Source organism: Schistocerca cancellata, chromosome 4, assembly GCF_023864275.1.
Source record: "Schistocerca cancellata isolate TAMUIC-IGC-003103 chromosome 4, iqSchCanc2.1, whole genome shotgun sequence".
In the NCBI taxonomy this organism is placed as follows: Eukaryota; Metazoa; Arthropoda; class Insecta; order Orthoptera; family Acrididae; genus Schistocerca; species Schistocerca cancellata.
Genome location: NC_064629.1, coordinates 468,471,215 through 468,494,464, shown reverse-complemented (window position 1 = coordinate 468,494,464; position 23,250 = coordinate 468,471,215). Strand labels below are relative to the sequence as shown.

The 23,250-nt window shown below is 43.7% G+C and overlaps 1 protein-coding gene across 1 annotated transcript in view; it reads right to left on the bottom strand.

The window, feature by feature from the left end:
• The window catches only part of LOC126185020 (serine/threonine-protein kinase GL21140), a 221,129-nt gene that overhangs the window by 184,239 nt on the left and 13,640 nt on the right, over positions 1 to 23,250 (bottom strand). The window contains exon 3 of the mRNA XM_049927744.1: positions 894 to 1,577. Within this exon, the coding sequence (XP_049783701.1) occupies positions 894 to 1,574 (681 nt within the window). The 5' untranslated portion in view covers positions 1,575 to 1,577. The remainder of the gene's footprint in view (positions 1 to 893; positions 1,578 to 23,250) is intronic.

Below are 23,250 nucleotides of genomic sequence, written 5' to 3'. Positions count from 1 at the left end.
TGTGGACCCCCTGGGGGGGGGGGGGGGGGGGGGGGGGAACTGCTGTCTGAACACACTTTAACACATTTGTCAGTTGGCTTGTATACTGGTTCCTGTTTGTGCATAGGAGATGGCTTTTATGCTGCCTAATTGGAGCCACAGAGCCGAAGATGTTTTGAAGTAATCAGCATCTTCACCGAACAATGTCACGTCATAACCACATTCCAGTACAAATATGAATAGTCTGTGAAGTGCAACCGTTAGCACTGGAAGCACGTTTATTATGAAAGATGTACAGCCAGAACAGGACTGACTTCCTGGATAGAGAGCAACTATTTACATGAACACTGAATATCACATAATACACAAACATAAGACATTTCAAGAACCTTCCAGCAATGATAAGTACTAAATAACAGGTTTGACCTGGTGACCTGCAGCCCAACACAGAGCAATGATAACCACTATGCCACTCTGCATGCATCGCATCTCCTGGCAATGTAATATTGTTATTTGTAATGGTGGTCTGAGATATTCTATGGCAACAAATACTGAGCCTGACAAACTCATTTTTCAGTAAAAGTTATGAAATATTTGTTGAAAAGTTTTGCAACAAAGCTATCTGGTAAACACTCTTGTAACAGTTGAAGGTAGCACATTTGGCTGCCATTATTTTTCACCAAGCATTTGTAGCTGAAGACAACATTTAGTCATTCCCTGCTCAGTACACCACAACACAACTAAATGGTTACACAAAATAAAATGGAGCAACAGTAACCAACAGAGGAGCAGATTTGCTGATATTAGATTACTGTATTCCACACTGCTGAAGACCAGAGGAGTAATCAGCATTTACATCCGAACCACAGATACACATTTCAAATAGTTACATGAAGTTATCACAGTACACTTACCTGAGATCCATCAGCTGCATACACTTTCAACACAGGGCCTGTATCAAGTCTCACAGCCTCCGTTATAACTGTAATTGTATGATCAAAAGACGGTGCATTCCTCTTGTTAATTAGAAGACGTACAATTTTTCTTGGTCTTGTACCATTTCTCACTACAGTTATAACACGAGGATAAATGTAAGAAGGAAAATGCTGTTTCACTGGCAAAGATTCATTAGCTTGAAAACTTTTTGTCTTTGTTTTATGAGCACCTCTCCTGACACCAACATAATTCAGTCGTTTGAATGGTTCTCCTGATCCTGCTGCAACATAGCTTTTCCCATCCTCCAGATCATCAAGTGACATGATTTTCTTTCCAGTTAAGGAGTATAAATTTCTAACTCCAGTCGGTAGGTTTACATGCTTTGATAATGAACGAGTAACCTCTGAAAACACACTTTCAAATGACCTATACCTTTCTGTAGGAAAAACAAGTGATACTCCTTTGAAATATACATCAGCATTACGGAAAAAATGACATCTTTTGGCATGTCTTACTGATCTTGCTGATGTATTACTTTCATCACAACTTAAATGCTCTAGACTGCTTCCACCACCAGTTAAAGATGTTCCATGCTGCATGGAAGATGACAGAGCTGAAGATGATGATAGATTACTTTGGCTGCCCTTGATGCCAGACATGATCTGGAAAAAAAAAAAAAAGGAATCACTTGTTATTGTATCTCAAGTGATCATGAAAACTGAAGAAAGATGATGAAAGCTGATAAAACAGGGAAAATTATTTAGCTAATAATTCGTTTTCCTATGTGTGAGAAAGTTAAATCTCTCCTAAAATGAGGCAATTATATGGCTCAACTTCAATGTTCTATTATGAACAGTGGTGCTCATTGGTGTTCATCTGTTACTAAAGACACACCACCAACTCTGAAACATTCAAGAAAGAAAGCAAAAACATCAGCAAAATTATTAAAATGATGTAGTAGCTGTGTGTGGCTGGTTGCAACCTAAACTAAAAATGGATACTCCAGGAACTCTGCACCACACATATGAGACCACCTTAAAACCTTGTGACAGAGTGTGACAACATATCCATTATCAAAATATAACACACACAAGAGTTTAGTTAAATTTTTGAGTTTAAGTCTCAAATAAAAGCGCATCTTATTTTACCAGGAAATAAAAGATAGGATTAAAATTTGTGCCACTGAAATGTGAACATCATGAGCACAGCAAACTGGTGGGTTTTCTCACCCAAATGACTGAGTATATACGGATGAATATGGTTAAAATGACAAATATCATAAAAGAAGTAACAAAAAGACACACAATTACACTCACTTTCAATCACACTCAGTCACCCACACAATCGCAATATCTCACGTTCTCTATGATAGTGTAAAATGGTCATATGTTCCAAAACTTGTAATTAGAAACAGAAGTAATGCAACAGGAAATGTAAAATAATTACACAGGAAAATGAGACTGGCTGATCACTTACAAAAAACATGGATGGACCAGAAACTCTCACAACACATTAAAAACTTCCTCCTAAAATTTTAGGGAACAAGTGGAAAATTTCACAAAACCTTGAAAGTCTGGCCACATTCATCTGAATGTCAGTTACAACAGTGGCCAAATCTGTCATTAAATCAGCTGCCGCTCTCTTGGATGAGTGCAAAACAGTCATCTACAATGTGGCGCACTGTGATCCGTACGCCACAAGCACCACACATTGGATAATGATTTGTGTGTGTGTGTGTGTGTGTGTGTGTGTGTGTGTGTGTGTGTGAGAGAGTGTGTGAGAGCGAGAGAGAGAGAGAGAGAGAGAGAGAGAGAGAGAGAGAGAGAGAGGGGGGGGGGGGGGGAGGTGGAGAAAGACTGTGGAAAGACAAAGGCTACCCCCACAGGCTAAGTTTTTTTATAAAGCATTAAAGTAAAGTACCCTCCCCAGCACTTTTGGGATTATGTAACAACAGCTAACAAAATTTCAAAACCCCTGTGACACTGATGTCAGAATTGGTGAGCAGATCTTCAGCCAAACCGAGGGCTGCCATGATGTCAGTAAAGAAAACACATAATGCCAAAATATTCTGAACCGAAAGCAGCACGCCAAGAACTTCATAGTGGTAGATCTTCCTGGCCAGACGACGAAACCACATGTTAAAGGGCTATGTCCTATGTGCAGCCCAGTGAGTGGCACCACCTTCCATTGGTGTGGCTGGCATGAAGTCCACCACACCTTTGCATTCGATTTGAGCCCCCACAGTTTGATGTCTCCCAATGACACGATTCTTCTGTCAGATAATGGGAATATGGCTTGTAAGGGGACAGCAATCAACATACGTCATCCAGATATGCTTCTTTGGCTGCTTTGTTGGCTACGCCATTTCCCTGTATCCTGCTGTGCCCCGGCCTCCAGCAAAACTCCCTTGGTGTTGGTGTCACTGTATGGTGTCCTGGATCAGCGGAATCAGTTGGTCTATTGGGTACATTTGGTAGCCCACTTGTAGCACACTGAACAAGGCAGCACACACAAGAAACCTTGTACCATGATGACTTTTAATCCACTCCAAGGCTGTCCTAATGCCATGTAACCTCACATCATAATTTTTAAATTGTTCCAGAGGGTGCACTTGGAAATGTCTGTCACAGAAAACAGTTGAATAACTGAGGGCATTACTTGCAGGGATCTATCCCTATAAAACAACAATAAAACTGTGGTATGCACTTAATATTGAAGAAAACAGAGTGGTAAAAACATAATCTGGAGTACAAGTTTACATGCACTGTGTCTGGCTTTAAATCGCTTTTGGCCTCTGAAGACATAAAGGCAGCAATTTGTTCCATCCTAGAGGTCTGACACATCCAGATTAGGGCTGGCATGATCCTTGCCTGGTATCCATAAGGGAATTAATATTGCTTACTTCCAAGTGACTATGTACTATCTATCAAACCTGATCTGATTGAAACAGGAAAAGAGCTTGTCTTTGGCTCTAGGGCACAGATGAAGGAACATGTGATAATGAATCTGATGCGGTACTCGAGCAGTGTGTCTGGCTGCATACAAGGCTGATTCCAATTCCCACATGAGGAATGTAAGCTTGTTGGCCATCTCATTACACGAGAAGCAGCAGAGCCTCCTCATCTCCATAGGCCTACTGAATATCTTAAGTAGAGTCCTGCATGACCGAGTAAGCGAGCACAAAATACGAGGTGGGGCGAGCACACCCTAACTGGATAGGCTGTCCGCACTAGTTCTCGTGACCGAGCATAGAAGCCGTGACCGAATACGTAGCACGCAACTTCAAACACATTACACGTGTCATTATCCCTGTGAGACTGCAGCCAGTACGGGCTTCTCATTTGTGGTCTCTCTCTCTCTCTCTCTCTCTCTCTCTCTCTCTCTCTCTCTGCAATCATGCAGTGCGAGGAAACCAGTGCAGTAAAACGTAAGATTGAAATCAATGTTTACACACTGAAGAGACGGGAAGGTCTAAAAAGCAAAGTACAGAGCATATTTTTGGTGGTTGTAGACGAAAACAGTGCGTCTACTGGATACGTATCGTGCATAAACTGCTCCACATTATTGTGTTTCCAATCGGGAACCATTCTTTTAAAGAAACACAGTTGCAAGAAACCTCACAAAGATACAGCTCCTTCAGGAAAACCGGCAGTAATAAAAAATAGTATTACAGCAAAGTGTGTTGCAATGTGTGCTAAAGAAATGAGACCTTTTAATGCTGTTTGCGGTGAAGGTTTCAGAGAACTAGGCCAAGAATTAATACATCTAGGTGCGCATTATGGAAATGTTAACGTGGCAGATGTCATGCCACATCCCTCTACTATAAGCAGACATGTCAAAGAACAAGCTGATGCAATACGGAACAGTATAATGGCTTCTGTTATTGCGGAAGTTATTAATAAAACATGTGCTGCGATAGCTGATATGTGGACTGATTCGCATAATCAGGTGCACTATTTGACACTTACATCTCATTACATTAACACAGATTGGTCTCTTCTGATCAATGTTTTATTTACAACAAAATTCCCGGACGTTAGGAAGACGGGAGTAAATATTATAAAAGAAAGTGCTCTGTGAATTTAGCTGTGTAACGTACCCGTTCTTGGAAACGTTACTTTTGAATTAAAAGAAAGAAAGAGAGAGAGAGAGAGAGAGAGAGAGAGAGAGAGAGAGGCGTTGGATTTGTACAGTACAGAGCAGCGAGCCGTGGCGAGGCGAGTTGAGACGTCAGCGGTGACCGGTCATGCTCGGTTATCCGCGTGTCCGGAATCCGGACATCAGACATGGGGCGAGTACGTGACCGAGCCGAGTCGTATGGGGCCGGACATGAGCGGCTCGGTCCCCCCGTCAACAGGCGAGCCGTGACCGGTCAAACATGGAGCGTTGCAGCACTCTAATCTGAAGCTCAACTAAGAGTGCAGTGCTCAGCAAGGTCTTAAGGGGAGCGTACTACCCTTGCCTGAAATCCACCTAACTGAGTCCCAAACTCGTGTAGTGGATGTGCGCCAATTAATGGAAAGCACTAATTCCCTGCAGGAGTTCCTCTTCCACTCCTCTATCAGTCGCCTCATTTGTGCTCCCACAGACCTGAAGCCACAAAGATTTTCCGTAGCTGTACGACTTTCGAAAAGCTGCAAAGCTGTGCGACTGGTTCCAATTGCTGAACAACCTTCTTCATTCCACCAAGGGACAAACTTTCATCTTAGGTGGCAGCAAGACTGGGGAATGGAATCAGCTGCATCTCATCAGATCACACAGGTGACATGGTCCACCATTTCGTGGATGCATTCCTCTAGTTCAAAGACAGCTTGCTGACTGTATCACAACCAATTTGCCCTTTGAAGCATCCATCTTTGTAGTCTCCTGTCAACCACCATCCCAGTCAGCAGATGGCCACCATCCCAGTCAGCAGATGGATCTACACTGCAAAGGGGTCACTGAAATGCAAATATGTGACTGTCCCACTCAACTAAGTCTGCAGCATCTGGGGAGCAAAAACAAAGGTCAATGGTGGAAGATGACCCTGCAGCAGTAGCAGTGGAAAATTGTACTATCTGACCAGAGTTCAAAAGGTAGATACACACTAAATGGATGAAGTGCTCGACACTACGTTCTCTGGAGCAAAACGATCTCTGGAGCAAGTGGTAGCCAAGCCCCACAGCACAATGTGTGCAATAAAATCATCCAAGAGGAGGAATTGGCGAGAGAATAACCGAAAGCACTTTGACAGTGCATCTGGATCCAACAGCTTGTGAAGTGGAAGATATAGTGTAAACTGTGATGTGAACTGGTGTGAGAACTTCCACTCCAACAGCTTGTGTGACTGTGGTAAGAGGGACCGGAGAGGAATGGTGTCTGCTATCAATGGAAACAGCCTACCCACCCATAGCCCTGTCTCTTGTAAAATCATCCTTCCCGTAGGAGTGGTAGCTGCTTAATTCAGGTGCGTTGGTGGCTTTAAAATGAGTTTCTGGTATGTGGACACAGAATGGTCTCTCCTGTACCAAGAACTGTAATTTTTCCAACTGCGGTTGGTATCCATTTAAGTTCCACTGCAATAAGGAAGTCCCTGAGGAAGCCAATGATTAGTGACGGTTGTCCTCCTACCTCAACAGTGATGATTTACCCAAGAAGTCTGGGGAAACATTAGATAATGCCCAGCTCTCCAGTCCATCCTTGAGGATATCAGTACCCTCAACTATTAAGTCCCTACCGGAAAGGAAGAGTACTCACTGATCCATTGGTTTTGCTGCCACATTCTTTGATTTTGAATGACTTGTCGTGTGACTTTTAACTTAATTATGGGATGAGTTGGTTGCATTGATAGAGAGGACTGCTTACTGGGCCTGTGGTGGTGTGCAGTGATATGTTGCCAGGGTTCCAAGTCTTCTGAATCATTTTGGGGGTCAAGTGCGCTTTTCCCCCACAGCCACACTGACATGAGCATGCACTCTTACTTCAATCTGTGGTCTGGGTTAGTGTTGAGGCATCGTGCTTGGGGATTGACTTCTTAATGGGGACAATGCAAAAGAATTAGCAAACACTACAGGTTGCATAGCTTTGAAAGCTGTTTTTAGCTTCATCATACGGTATGTGTGTCATAACCTCCACCTGCTCAATTTTCCTTTTCTCATTATAAATCCTGCAGTAATAAAAATAAAGAAGAACAACACAGAAATTATGTCCAAATATTTGAAAGCCCACTAAAACATTCCAGTTGAGTCATGTGATGCCTGTGACATCATTGGATGGCATGCTGCTCCTACTGTTGTGTAGCTCATTCACAGTGACATCTCGTTTTCAAATTTACGTTTCGGAAAATGGGTTACAAATGATATATAGTACACTATGTACAAATAAACCTATAAAAACTCCTGAAAAATGATTTCTGAGTGTTCAAAGGAATGAGAAGACGCACGGAAAGTGGTTGCAAGTTGCCCACAGATAGCCAAATGAGACAGTGATTACTGTGTGTGTGTTTCTGTGAGGATCATTTTGTTGTAAGAAAATACTTCATATAAACATGTTGTCACTTGTAGTGTAATAGGTATCTTGCTGGGCTTCTTTTGCAGTGCTCGTAACATCGATCCTCATTTGGAGCAAGTTTCATTTTTTTCTTCCACTTCATCTTGTCTTCTTAAGTTTACTGTATTCATAATACAGTTATTTAAGAGCTATAAATTCTACATCATATTAGATTTTAACATCTATTTTCATTTATTAGCTTCATTTTACATCTCATCAATATGACATGAATCACAAGGATGGTGTTAAGGAACTGTACTTCATAGCTGATGTAGCTCTTGCTTTACAGAATCTGAGAAACATTTTAACAATTACTGCCACATTGTTCTTCCCAAATAAGTCATTTAAGACAATAATTTACCAATGTCCCAACTGAATGTATTGAGCCCATTGTAAAGCTGTGTCATCCCAACAAAGAGAAAAAAATGAGCACTGCTTGGAACCTACAAGAAAATGCAATAAGAAGACCAGGGCACTATGATAGAATGAAAGTTGGTCCTGTTTAAACACTTTTGAATCAGTTTTTCAGCAGCAGTTAAATATGCAGTAAAACAACAGATACCACCTGGTTATAATTCAAGTACATCTACTTACAGAAGTCCAGTGTGAGCTGTAATTACTGTATTGGATCGAAACTTGGGATATGTAACTAATGCATCAATGTGGAACCAATTTACACTGGAAAAAATTAGTTCCATTTTTGGTCACAAGGTGCAAATCTGGCACTGTGAAAGCATGAAAGATGTATAGAAATGTTTACATATGTGATGGATCAGGAAGGGGATGTGGGCAGAAAAGATCAAACAAGTGAGAAAGGCAAAGTTGATTTTACTATTAACCACTGCTTACATAGTTTGTTCAACATGAGCACCAGAGATGCTGCATCCATAAAACAATGTGATCAACAGTTGCTCACAGTAGTATCAGTTACATGAATGCAGATCAGGTGATCTTACAGGCCATTCATCTGGAAAGCCTCTGGAGATAACAACATACATGGAAGATTGCATTAAACAGATCTTCCACTGGGCAAGCAACATGAGGTGTTGCCCATCTTGCATGAAAACAGCAGTTTCCACATAGTTGTGTTTTTCCAAAGCAGGAATAGCATGGTGTACAAAGAGGTCTTGATAATGTACAGATTTCACAATACACCTGACAGGCCCTGTGGGTGTATTATCTAGAAAGAAGAATGGACCAAAAACAAAAGCACTTGTAAATCTACACCACATAATCACATATGGCCAATGCAATGGTTCTTTGTGAAACACTCACTTTAACAGCACCCCCAAATTTGGCAGTTTTGTGTATTCACTGTACCCTGTAATGTAAAATGTTCCTTGTCACTTCACTTCATAGAATATTGTCCATCCACAAGTAATCATCTTTGATCTGTGCCATAAACCAAAGAAAAAATTCAGAATGCTGCTGCAGATGATAAGGTTTCAGTTGCTGAACTATCTAGATCTCGCACAGGTACCAGTGTAAAATAGCCCATATAAATTTCTGTAGTGTTGACTGTGGGATAGACAATTCTTGCAAAACTACTCAAGCACTAGCACTAACGCTACACGGGGCATGTGCTGCTTGGTCAGTTATAGCAACAGCAACCTTGTCAATAACTTCCATCACAATAAGATGCCATCCTCTTCCAGGTGCCACCCAGCTCACCTGTGTTTTCGATCATCATCATCATCCTTATCCTTAAACCATTAAATGAAAGTGGGCCTCTCCTCAGACCTCTCAGCCAGTGGTATTCTCGACTGTGGCATTGTAGTTGCTCCCATTCACATACAACAGTTTCACTAAAAGTGCATGCTCTCTTCTTAATAGTTCACCCATATTTTGGCTTGACAAATGAAAGTGTGAATATCACAATGTCTTACAAACTGTGTACAGTGCCAGATTTGAATCTGGTGTCCAAAATTGGAACTTACTTTTTTCCAGCATAAATCAATTCTGCATTAAAGCATTAGCATATCCACCAAGTTTCACTGCCATACGGAAATTACAGCCCACACTGGACTTCTGTGAGGAGCTGCACTTTAATTATAACCACACGGTTCTTTAAGGTTCTGCTGCGTCCACCACATATTTTATACATGTAACATTTTCCAGTGGTTTAAATTTATGACCTGAATGAAGAGTAAAACTGCAATGTATAAAGCTGTTGAAGGAAAACATGATGACTCTCTGCAGTTGTGAGAATATTGACAAAAATGATGTTTGAATGTCATAATAATTCGGAACAACAACCTGAACCATATTTCTAATATAGGGAAATAGCCTATTTCCACAGACAGCCCCTTCTGTTATACGCCATAGTGATATGGCGAAATTTTTTATGTTACAAGCATCACAGTATTTGTCAGTGGCAGCAGTTATTGCAAAATACTCTGTCTTTGCCTGGGTGACATTTCTGGCCATTGTGTGGTGACACCCCTGCTTCAGCACAGCTGCTACAGGTAAATGACTGCATATACCAGAAATTCTCCTAATGGCTTCCCATACTTTTGTAGAACAACTGGAACGACTGATAGGGTCTACGAATGTGTGGTATGATAATTTCTAGTTCTCTTTGATTATCCACTAAGCTTTGGCTCTCACTATTTGAAAGGCTTCAAAGTGGGGCACCACTTAAACTGTCACAGAGCCATATGTGCGACTTGGAATGCCATCAAGGTATGGACTGCCCTCTTAAGATGACCTGACTTCAGGATGGGTAAGTCAGTGAAATAGTGGATCATGTGTGATGAGGTCTGCCCATTCATGGATGCTGACTCGAATTTCAAACACAGCCAGCTGGCTGAACAGTGCCAAGTTAGTTTTGCTGATCATGCATCTTGGCTACTTCCTTTCAAGGCTTATATACAATCTATTCCACCATCTACAGGATTACACACAGTTCTGCACTAACATACACTATGTTTTATATATATGTATATAAAACTAAAAAGAAAGATGATGAGACTTACCAAACAAAAGCGCTGGCAGGTCGATAGACACACAAACACACAAAATTCTAGCTTTCGCAACCAACGGTTGCCTCGTCAGGAAAGAGGGAAGGAGAGGGAAAGACGAAAGGATTTGGGTTTTAAGGGAGAGGGTAAGGAGTCATTCCAATCCCGGGAGCGGAAAGACTTACCTTAGGGGGAAAAAAGGACAGGTATACACTCGCACACACACACATATCCATCCACACATATACAGGCACAAGCAGACCTGCTTGTGCCCCTAAGGTAAGTCTTTCCGCTCCCGGGATTGGAATGACTCCTTACCCTCTCCCTTAAAACCCAAATCCTTTCGTCTTTCCCTCTCCTTCCCTCTTTCCTGACGAGGCAACCGTTGGTTGCGAAAGCTAGAATTTTGTGTGTCTATCGACCTGCCAGCGCTTTTGTTTGGTAAGTCTCATCATCTTTCATTTTAGATATATTTTTCCCACGTGGATTGTTTCCCTCTATTTTATATATATATAAATAGAGGGAAACAATCCACGTGGGAAAAATATATCTAAAATGAAAGATGATGAGACTTACCAAACAAAAGCGCTGGCAGGTCGATAGACACACAAAATTCTAGCTTTCGCAACCAACGGTTGCCTCGTCAGGAAAGAGGGAAGGAGAGGGAAAGACGAAAGGATTTGGGTTTTAAGGGAGAGGGTAAGGAGTCATATATATATATATATATATATATATATATATATATATATATATATATATATATATATATATATTTTATTATTTTTTTTTTTTTTTTCATATTAGGTGCATTGTGCCATGACCTACTGCCAGGTACTCCATATCAGCGACCTCAGTAGTCATTAGACATCGTGAGAGAGCAGAATGGGTCACTCCGCGGAACTCACGGACTTCAAACATGGTCAGATGATTGGTGTCACTTGTGTCATACGTCCGTACACAAGATTTCCACACTCCTAAACATCCCTAGGTCCACTGTTTCCAATGTGATAGTGAAGTGGAAGCATGAAGGGACATATACAGCACAAAAGCGTACAGGCCGACCTAGTCTGTTGACTGACAGAGAGCGCTGACAGTTGAAGAGGGTCGTAATGTGTAATTGGCAGTCATCTATCCAGATCATCACACAGGAATTCCAAACGGCATCAGGATCCACTGCAAGTACTATGACAGTTAGGCAGGAGGTGAGAAAACTTGGATTTCATGGTTGAGCAGCTGCTCATGAACCACACAACATGCCGGTAAATGCCAAACGTGAACACTGGACGACTGAACAGTGGAAAAACATTGTGTGGAGTGACGAATCATGCTACACAATGTGGCGATCCGATGGCAGGGTGTAGTATGGCGATTGCCCAGCGAATGTCATTTGCCAGCGTCTGCAGTGCAGACAGTAAAATTCAGAGGCGGTGGTGTTATGGTGTGGTCGTGTTTTTTGTGGAGGGGGTTGCACCCCTTGTTCTTTTATGTGGCACTATCACAGCAGAGGCCTACATTGATGTTTTAAGCACCTTCTTGCTTCCCGCTGTTGAAGAGCAATTCGGGGATGGCGATGGCACCTTTCAACACAGTCGAGCACCTGTTCATAATGCATGGCCTTTGGCGGACTGGTTGCACAGCAATAACAGCTCTGTAATGGATTGGCCTGCACAGAGTCCTGACCTGATTCCTACAGAACACCTTTGGGATGTTTTGGAACGCCGACTTCGTGTCAAGCCTCACCAACTGATATCAATACCTCTCCTCAGTGCAGCACTCTGTGAAGAATGGGCTGCCATTACCCAAGAAACCCTCCGGCACGTGATTCAACATATGCCTGCAAGAGTGGAAGCTGTAATCAAGGCTAAGGGTGGGCCAACACCATACTGAATTCCAGCATTGGCGATGGAGGGCACAACAAACTTTTAAGTCATTTTCAGCCAGTTGTCCAGATATTTTTGATCACATAGTGTAGGTTTGATGTGGCTTCTTTTTTAAGATCAAATTCAAAAATTACACTGTCTGAAAATAAAAGTGAAGCACCCAGAGGACTAAGTCTGATGACAATGCAATATTGTACATATCCACTGCAACTGCAAGTATTTTTTAAATGACTGGAGTTGTAATTCTCTGTGAAAGGTATAACAGTCACCAGTGTGCATTAGTGCTGTTACCAGACATGCTAGGGTATATAACAGGCACGAACAGCCTCACATGTTTTGTAATCACTGTGAAGCACAATGTGGCACTGCATACTCTTATGAGACAGTTTGAAAGAGGCTTATTTGTGGGTCTCCATATGGCCAGCTGGTTAAATTGTGCAACATCTGGATTTGTGAGGCAACTGAATGTGACTGTGAGCCAATGTTGGACTCCATGGGAATGTAAGGGCACGCATACTCATCGTCAAGGTTCTGGGAGACCACTTACCATAACAAGGGAGGACCGCCGTATTGTACACTAAATACACTGTAACCCCTTCTCATCTACACCTACCATCCGTTAAGTACTGGACTCCCTGAAACATTCCGTGTCATCGTGCCCCATTGGTCAGAGACAAATAGTATGCAAAATTGGGAATAACCATCCCATGCACTGGCTGCAGCTAACACCACAAAACAAATGGCTGCATCCCAAGTGGCCAAGTGGTCCCATGACCAGGACGCATGGACTGCTGATGAATAGCGTAGCATTGTGTTCAATGATGAACCACAGTTCTGCACTACTCTGAATGACCATAGTTTTGTGAGTATGATGGCAACCTGTGTTCCCTTTGTTTCAATGTTCTGGAAAACCCAGTAGTGTTTCTCCTAGTTTCATGGTAAGGGGAACCGCTGGGTATAACTTCAAGCAATGGCTGGTTGTGGTTTGTGGGAACTCCAAAGGCACGACAGTACATCACTGACATCCCGTGTCATCATCCATTACCTCTCATATGACAGTATCATGTTGCTGTTTTTCAACATGACGATGCTCATTGATTTTTACACCATCTCTTGGTCAAGAATTATATGTAGAACCATGTGACTCAGGTATAAGAGATTTTGGCATAGTAGCTTCCAATTACCTAGAGTAGAATAACAACTTATGCTCAAACTGAAAATGATTGCAAGATTCACAATTTCCAGAACTGACACATGGCATGTGGTGTCACCGCCAGACACCACACTTGCTAGGTGGTAGCCTTTAAATCGGCCGCAGTCCGTTAGTATACGTCGGACCCACGTGTCGCCACTATCAGTGATTGCAGACCGAGCGCCGCCACATGGCAGGTCTAGAGATACTTCCTAGCACTCGCCCCAGTTGTACAACCGACTTTGCTAGCGATGGTTCACTGACAAAATACGCTCTCATTTGCCGAGATGATAGTTAGCATAGCCTTCAGCTACGTCATTTGCTACGACCTAGCAAGGCGCCATTACCAGTTACTATTGATACTGAATCATGTACCGTCAAGAGCGACGTTCACCATTAATGGATTAAAGTTAAGTATTCCACCAGCTACGTCCGTTTTTTCTAAATTCTAATTTCCTTGTCCTGTTCCAGACCTCATGCAAGCCTGCGTGAGCTAAAACACGTGCCTTTCGGCTTCCTCTAGTAACCCGGTGTTGGCTCTCCTGCCAACCACAACATTGGCGACGAGGCAATACCGCGTTCTTAACTATACTGCCCTGATTTACTTGTGTAATGGCTTCGCCACCATCTCCAGATGTACTGTCCAAATTTTATCGCTTACAGAATCAGCAGACGCAGGCCTTACTGGATGCCCTTGGGCAGCTCGTCCAGGGTCAACATGCGATGCAAAACAATGCGGCAGCTGCCGCTCCACCGCTAACGCAGCCACAACACGCAGCTGCACCATCTTTTCGTCCGTTTGATGCTGCAGTGGAAAGCTGGACGGAGTGGTCACGCCAATTTGAATTCCATCTCGCCACCTACAGAATTCAAGGTAACGAGCAGCAGCCGTTTTTGTTGTCTTCGGTTGGCGTACAAACATACCGTGTGATAGTCAAATTATTTCCCCGACGCGACGTAGCAACTCTGTCCTATGACGAAATTTTGTCTGCATTAGATGCATATTTCAAAGACTCAGTCAATGTAGTTGCCAAACGGTATGCCTTCTTTCGTACAAAACGTACGGCAGGTCAGACTAATAGGGAGTGGGTTGCAACCTTGCAAGGCCTTACTAGGGATTGTGCTTTTGAGTGTCAATGTGGACTCCCTTATTCAGATACTATGGTATGTGACGCAATTGCACAGAACGTTTCTGATGTTCGTATAAGGGAACAGATTTTGAAACTAGTCAATCCCTCCCTCCACCAAGTGATGGACATATTGGATCAGCAAGACACACTTGACTTTGCTCAGGAATCACTTGCAACTTCGCCACCCGTGTGTCAGGTTAACTGGCCCGCCGGGCGAGCTGCACGGAACAGTAAACAGCCCTCCCGCCCGGCCGCGCCGCTGCCACCAGGCTCTCAGCCACATGTACCATGCCGGCAAGCAAATGCAGTGCTAAAATCATGCTCGTGGTGTGCTACTAGACATTCGCGTGAGAATTGCCCGTCACGCCAAGCTATTTGCTTTTACTGTAATAAAAAAGGACATGTTCAAAGTGTTTGCAAGAAAAAGCTCAGATCAGAAACTCGAAATCGTTCCAGGCCCTTTGCTTCACGCCGGAATCGGAATCGAACCAAGGATACTCAGGCTCGCGAAACTTTGCCCATGGAAATTCATATAGTCCATTCCACTCCGCCCAGTGCCACTCTCTCTAACAGTGATTGTGTTCGTCCCACAAATAGTGTGCGTCGACATCACCGGAAATCCCGTCAAGTCGCAAGTGATTTTGTACCAGTGTCAGTTCACGTTGCACACGACAGTCGTTCTTGTTGTCAGCAGGACAATAAACTTTTTGTGGACTTGGACATTAACGGTAAAGTGATACCATTCCAGCTCGATACCGGGGCTGCAGTTTCACTGATCAATCAAGACACTTACAAACTGCTGGGCACACCTCCGTTGCATGCCGCAAATGTTAAGTTAACTAGCTATTCAGGTCAAGCGATCCCTGTGTTAGAACAGTGCAGCCTTCTTGCAACAGACAAAGGACAAACAAAACTTGTGTCACTTTACGTCCTTCGTTGTTCTTCTGCAGTGAACTTGTTTGGTTTCGATTTATTTCAGTTGTTTAACTTGTCTATAGTAAATCAGGTCCTATCAGTGAACCAGACTGTACCTTCCGACAGCATTTCTCGTCTATGTGAAGAATTTGCAGACATTTTTGCACCAGGCCTCGGTTGTGCTAAGAACTATAAAGCACATCTGGAACTGAAAGTAAACGCGCAACCGAAATTTTTCAGAGCGCGCAATGTTCCCCACGCATTGCGTGATGAGATCGCAAAAACATTACACGATTTGGAATCACAAGGTGTAATTGAATGTGTGCAGGCTTCTCTCTGGGCATCACCCTTAGTAATTTTGCCAAAACCTTCCGGACAATTGAGACTTTGTGTGGACTTCAAGGCAACAGTGAATCCACAACTAGTGATTGCAACTTTTCCTTTACCCCGCCCGGAAGATCTTTTTGACAAACTGTGCCCGGGTACATATTTTTCGAAGTTGGACCTAGCAGATGCGTACTTGCAAATACCGGTGGACGAAGAATCCCAGCGCGTTTTGGGGGTTAACATGCATCTTGGTTTGTATCGATTCAAACGACTGCCATTCGGGTGTGCATCCGCCCCTGCATTGTTTCAGCAATATCTACAAACTGTTTGTGCGTCGGTCCCTACTGCAGCAAACTATCTGGACGATATTGTGATCTCCAGAAAGACGGAAGAAGAACATTTAGCCAATCTCAGAAAATTATTTCAGGTCTTGCGACAAAATGGTCTTCGCTTGCAGAAGGACAAGTGTGTGTTTTTTGCTCGTGACTTGCCCTACCTGGGACATGTACTCAATGCCCAAGGCATACATCCCAGTCCCGAGAACCTCCGTGCCATACAAGACTTGCCTTCGCCGGAGAATTTGAAGCAGCTACAGAGTGTGCTGAGAAAAATTAACTATTATCACAGATATGTGCCACATGTCTCTTCCATTTCAGCTCCGCTTCATCGCTTACGCCGTAAAGGTGTTCCGTTCGTCTGGACGACGGAATGTGAATGCGCCTTTCGCCAGTTGAAGTCGGCGTTGCTTTCCAATACTTGGTTTACGACATTCGATCCCCAGAAGCCCCTTTTGTTGATGGTGGATGTATCAGATTTCGGGATCGGTGCTGTGCTTGCGCACAAAGATGGATCGCACGATCGCCCTATTGCCTTTGCGTCCAAATTGCTCTCGTCTGCGCAAAGAAATTATTCACAGATCGAGAAAGAAGCATTGGCTCTCGTATTTGGTGTTACAAAGTTTCATGATTCCTTGTATGTTCATCACTTTACCATCATCACAGACCACAAACCTTTGACATCGCTTTTTCATCCGACCAAGCCTGTACCTCCACGTACAGTGCAGAAATTCATTCGCTGGTCTATTTTCCTTTCGCAGTACCGCTACGATATCTTGTATCGGTCCACTGCTAAGCATGGAAACGCCGATGCGTTGTCCCGTTTGCCTGTTGCTGAGGATAGAGCATTCGATTCCTCCGAACTTGCTTGCATCTTCATTGATTCGGAAACCGATGACGTGGTTGAATCATTTCCGATTGATTTTCGTCGCGTAGCTACAGCCACAGCTGCCAACCCTGTCCTTGCTACCGTTCTGCGTTTTGTTGCTACGTAATGGCCCTTGTCAAAGTCACGGATCGGGGATCCGTTGGTTCGCCGATTTTTTGCTCACCAGAAGAGACTTTATGTACGACATGGTGTTCTGCTGTTGCGTTCTGATAATGATCAGTCCAGGGCCGTGGTCCCACGTTCGTTACAGTCCTCTGTCTTACAGCTTCTCCACCAAAGACATTGGGGTATAGTGAGAACGAAACAACTTGCTGGTCAGCACTGTACTTGGTTTGGAATCGATGCTGCGATTACGAATATGTGCTCTTCTTGCATGGTGTGTGCCGAACAACAATCAGCACCACCACGGACATTCTTTGCATGGCCAAAAGCCACTTCCCCTTGGCAACGCTTACACATCGAATTTGCTGGTCCATTCTGGAATGCTCGATGGTTGGTTGTCGTAGATTCATTCAGTGATTTTCCTTTTGTTGTCCGGATGTCTTCCACGACGTCATCTGCCACCATCCAAGCATTATCTGCTATCTTTTGCATCGAAGGTCATCCACAGACTATTGTTTCCAACAATGGCCCACAATTCATGTCCGCAGAATTTCAGTCATTCTGCAAGACCAATGGTATTCAACATCTGACGTCCGTGCCGTTTTCGCCACATCAAACGGTGCCGCTGAACGATTGGTCAGGACTTTCAAGTCACAGATGTTGAAGTTGAAAGAGTCACATTCTCGGGAAGACGCGTTATTGCTCTTTTTGTCCTCTTATCGCTCTCAGCCCCGAGATGGTCGCTCGCCGGCTGAGTTGCTCCACGGTCGCCCTCATCGAACCTTGTCTTTGCTACATCCGCCGCATCAGGTTCCTGTGCAGCGGCAGACACCTGCTTTTGCCCCAGGCGAAATTGCCTACTACCGCCACTATCGAGGTTCACGGCGTTGGCTTGAAGGGCGCATTGTTCGCTGCGTCGGCCGCACTATGTATCTGGTTTTGGGGGCCTCTTGTGAGGTGCGTCGGCATCTCAATCAGCTGCGCCTCTGTCGTCGCACGGGATCTGCCGTTCCCCGTCTGCTTTCAGCGACGGTGCCGTCCGGTCAGCGCCCTGGGGACCCATCTACTGGCTCGCCTCTGCCCCAGGTATTACCAACGCTGCCTTCCATTTTGCCCCATGGTGACGTGCCGCCACCGCTGCCTGTTCTCCCACCGGCGACGCCCACAGTAGACGCGTCGCTGCAACTGCCGGGCGCCTCCCTGGGTCACGCGCCGCCGATCGCTTCCCGTGACCAGTTGTCCTCCGACATGGAATTCTTGCCCGTTCCGGACCATATGTCGTCTTCGCCCGTCGGGTGCCCCGGCCCGATGGAGGTCGACCCTTCGGCCCCTCCTGTCTCTCTGCGGGCGCATACACCGCATGTTGGCGTGCACCCTGGAGCAGGTTTTCAGGCGTTTCCTAGCTCCCTGCGGTCCGAATGGCAGGGTGCAGGTGGCACAGCCTCGCCTGTTGTTAAGCTCCCCACCTCGTCGCATACGTCCACATGGGGTCCTCCCCATGGCGGGCGGAAGCCTTATGCCACAACCGTATGCCGATTTGCGAGGGAGGAATGTGGTGTCACCGCCAGACACCACACTTGCTAGGTGGTAGCCTTTAAATCGGCCGCAGTCCGTTAGTATACGTCGGATCCACGTGTTGCCACTATCAGTGATTGCAGACCGAGCGCCGCCACACGGCAGGTCTAGAGATACTTCCTAGCACTCGCCCCAGTTGTACAACCGACTTTGCTAGCGATGGTTCACTGACAAAATATGCTCTCATTTGCCGAGATGATAGTTAGCATAGCCTTCAGCTACGTCATTTGCTACGACCTAGCAAGGCGCCATTACCAGTTACTATTGATACTGAATCATGTACCGTCAAGAGCGACGTTCACCATTAATGGATTAAAGTTAAGTATTCCACCAGCTACGTCCGTTTTTTCTAAATTCTAATTTCCTTATTTCCTTGTCCTGTTCCAGACCTCGCGCCAGCCTGCGTGAGCTAAAACGCGTGCCTTTCAGCTTCCTCTAGTAACCCGGTGTTGGCTCTCCTGCCAACCACAACATGGCAACTGTTGATTTATTATAAAACTGTGATATTACTGATTATAGCAACACTATAGTAACTAAAAGGGCACGTGATGTCCTTTTATAGTTTCTTATGGGAAATTAGGGCAGCATTTTACATCAGCCAGGATACGACTCTCACAATTTTATCTTACATTGCACCGTACCCCAAAAACAACAAGTCTCCCTGTCTCCCATTAAAACTGAACCAGTGACACACACTTCACCTGTTGTGGCTAGCGTCAGGATGCAGCAAGATATAAAAGAAAGAGGTCTGTTAATTGTTGGCATTTCCAACGTACACTGAATAATGATACCCCTTAGGAAAATGGCAGCAAAAAAGGAAGCACATTCCAAGGAGTTCAAGTGGGGATTCCAGCAACTGATTGTAATAATTATACTTTGTAAGAGATGGATGTGAAAAGAGATCTTGACAGTTTAAATTCTGCAGCAGTACAATATAAGTGATATCACCCAAAATTGGCAACATCTATAGTATATTATTATGGAGTAATAGAACCAGCATCATGAAAGTGTATTCAAATCTTTAGTCCGGAGGACTGGATTTACGTGGCCAAGAAAGCCTTTCATGGTTGTCAAAGTAACACACTCTGAAATTTCATCCAACTAAAAAAATTGAAGACATTATAGTCCCCCCCCCCCCCCCCCCACAAAAAAAGAGAGAGAGAGAGAGAGAGAGAGAGAGAGAGAGAGAGAGAGAGAGAGAGAGAGAGAAAGAGAGAAGAAGAAGAAGAAGAATGGTGAACGTCATCCCCATCATGATGTTAAAGATGAAGTACACGAGGTTTGCACAAGAGGTGTCTTTTTTATTAAAAAAAAAAAATAAAATAAAAAAAAACACACACCTTAAGTCCAGATATTGTCATCTCAAAAGCAACTATGTCTATGAAAAATTTCTAAATCTGTTAAGAAGCAAGACTCATTGTACAAAACTCCAAGAAAGGTCACACCGAGGCAAATAAAATGAATACACTTTCACTTTTACCATTTCTTCCTTCAAACACACACACCTATTTCAAAAGCCTACATACAGAAACTGTCAGTAGGTCACAAACATACCGGGTGATCAAAAAGTCAGTATAAATTTGAATAATGAATAAATCATGGAATAATGTAGATAGAGAGGTACAAATCGACACACATGCTTGGAATGACATGGGGTTTTATTAGAACCAAAAAAATACAAAAGTACACCAAATGTCCGACAGATGGCACTTCATCTGATCAGAATAGCAATAATTAGCATAACAAAGTAAGACAAAACAAAGGTGATGTTTTTTTTTTTTTTTTTACAGGAAATGCTCAATATGTCTACCTTCATTCCTCAACAATAGCTGTAGTCGAGGAATAATGTTGTGAACAGCACTGTAAAGCATGTCCGGAGTTATGGTGAGGCATTGGTATCAGATGTTGTCTTTCAGCATCCCTAAAGATGTCAGTCAACCACAATACACTTGAGACTTCAGGTAACCCCAAAGCCAATAAACGCACGGACTGAGGTCTGGGGACCTGGGAAGCCAAGCATGACGAAAGTGGCGGCTGAGCACACGATCTTCACCAAACGACGCGCGTAAGAGATCTTTCAAGTATCTAGCAATTTTTTTGGTTATAATAAAACCCCATGTCATTCCAAGCATGTGTACCAAATTTTACCTCTCTATCTACATTATTATGTGGTTTATTAAGTTTTCAAATTTATACTGACTTTTTGATCACCCAGTACTTGAATGAAGAAATTGCAGAATCACATAATGATGTATCTCTCTTTGATGAGACCATTTAAAGCTTAATTTTGCATTATTTAGACTATTTTAAGATACAGCTGTTAAATAAGAAACAATGTTTCCACTTTCACAGTGTCCTATTCATTTGATTGACATTGTGTGAAAAGTATTTCAGGGCCAATGTGGATCCTGTCCAGTTAATTCTGGTTTACAGTTGAATTGGCACTTAGTAGTAGTTTTTGAAGTTTCAAATTATGACCCACATTTAAGTTAGTCTTCATATTTCGACAACAAAAAGGAAATTATATTCTACATCACTGTAGTATTCAGCTTGTGTCAGTGAGCTGTAAACTTGGCACCAAACTATAATTTATGGACTCTATCCACTTTAGTTCTGAGTGCCTCACTATAAATGCCTAGAACAAGAAACAAACTATGTCATGTACTTTTATGAAAGCAGGTCACACTGCCTACAAGTGTATCAGAAATAATTCGCAAAACTACCATCAGATATATTTTGGATATTCATCTGTTGTAAAATCTTCAAATGTGTTCTGAGCTCAAACATAATGAGGTATCTCAACCATAATAATCTCTCTAATGCCAACCAGCATAGATTCCAACATCATCTCACATGGCATTTTCAAACCATGGAATGAAGGCATTAAGATAGAAGCAGAATTTCTTAATTCCTTGAAGTATTTGACTCAGTGATACACTGATAATCAAAGAAATATCATGATGTGGTTTTTCAAACAAAATTTGAAATTGGATTCAGGAGGGAGAGTGCATGTCATCTAGAATGAATAGTCACTGGCAGATGTAAAAGTAATTTTAGACAAGCTTCAGGAAAGTGTAGTGTGATGGTTGCTGTTCATGTTGTATATTAATGACCTACCAGATAACATTAATGGTAGCCTCACTCTCTTTTTCAGATATATATAATGAAGTAATGTCCGGGAAAAAGCTGCACAAATATTCAGTTAGATGTTGATAAGTTTTCAAAGTGGTACACAAATTGAGAACTTCCTTTAAATGTTCAGGAATGTGAAATTGTGTACTTCACAATTTTTGCCCCTCTTCTCCTTCGATGATTTCAATATCAGTGGGGGCTTGTCTGCCCTAGTTTCAGGGGGAAATGAAGAATGTGAAGCCCTATGATCAGCAACCTGCAGCTTCATCAGCCAGTGGCTGGTATCTGGTTGCAGATTAGCAGGATCCTGGAAGGGAAATGTTCTGAAGGACCCCTTCCTGGTCTGGTGAGAGACGGCTGAGGTGGTGTTGCTTCTCTCTCTGGGGGTTGGGAAGGGAAGTGGTTGGGGGGGGGGGGGGGGGGACACGACAATAGTAGGAAGAGGGCCCTCAACCACCAGGAGAGTGGGTGTAGACAAATGGCCCCAAGGGCTTGTTGGCATAGAAGGCATGAAGGGCAACAGTACTGTCACAAAAGAGGATGACTGTCACGATGCAAACAATCATATTTCTAGAATGAGATTTTCACTCTGCAGCGGAGTGTGCGCTGATATGAAACTTCCTGGCAGATTAAAACTGTGTGCCCGACCGAGACTCGAACTCGGGACCTTTTCCTTTCGCGGGCAAGTGCTCTACCAACTGAGCTACCGAAGCACGACTCACGCCCGGTACCCACAGCTTTACTTCTGCCAGTACCTCGTCTCCTACCTTCCAAACTTTACAGAAGCTCTCCTGCGAACCTTGCAGAACTAGCACTCCTGAAAGAAAGGATATTGCGGAGACATGGCTTAGCCACAGCCTGGGGGATGTTTCCAGAATGACATTTTCACTCTGCAGCGGAAGTAAAGCTGTGGGTACCGGGCATGAGTCGTGCTTCGGTAGCTCAGTTGGTAGAGCACTTGCCCGCGAAAGGCAAAGGTCCCGAGTTCGAGTCTCGGTCGGGCACACAGTTTTAATCTGCCAGGAAGTTTCATATCAGCGCACACTCCGCTGCAGAGTGAAAATCTCATTCTGGAAACATCCCCCAGGCTGTGGCTAAGCCATGTCTCCGCAATGTCCTTTCTTTCAGGAGTGCTAGTTCTGCAAGGTTCGCAGGAGAGCTTCTGTAAAGTTTGGAAGGTAGGAGACGAGGTACTGGCAGAAGTAAAGCTGTGGGTACCGGGTGTGAGTCGTGCTTCGGTAGCTCAGTTGGTAGAGCACTTGCCCGCGAAAGGCAAAGGTCCCGAGTTCGAGTCTCGGTCGGGCACACAGTTTTAATCTGCCAGGAAGTTTCAATCATATTTCTTCTTGGCCTCCAGATATGCGAGTGGA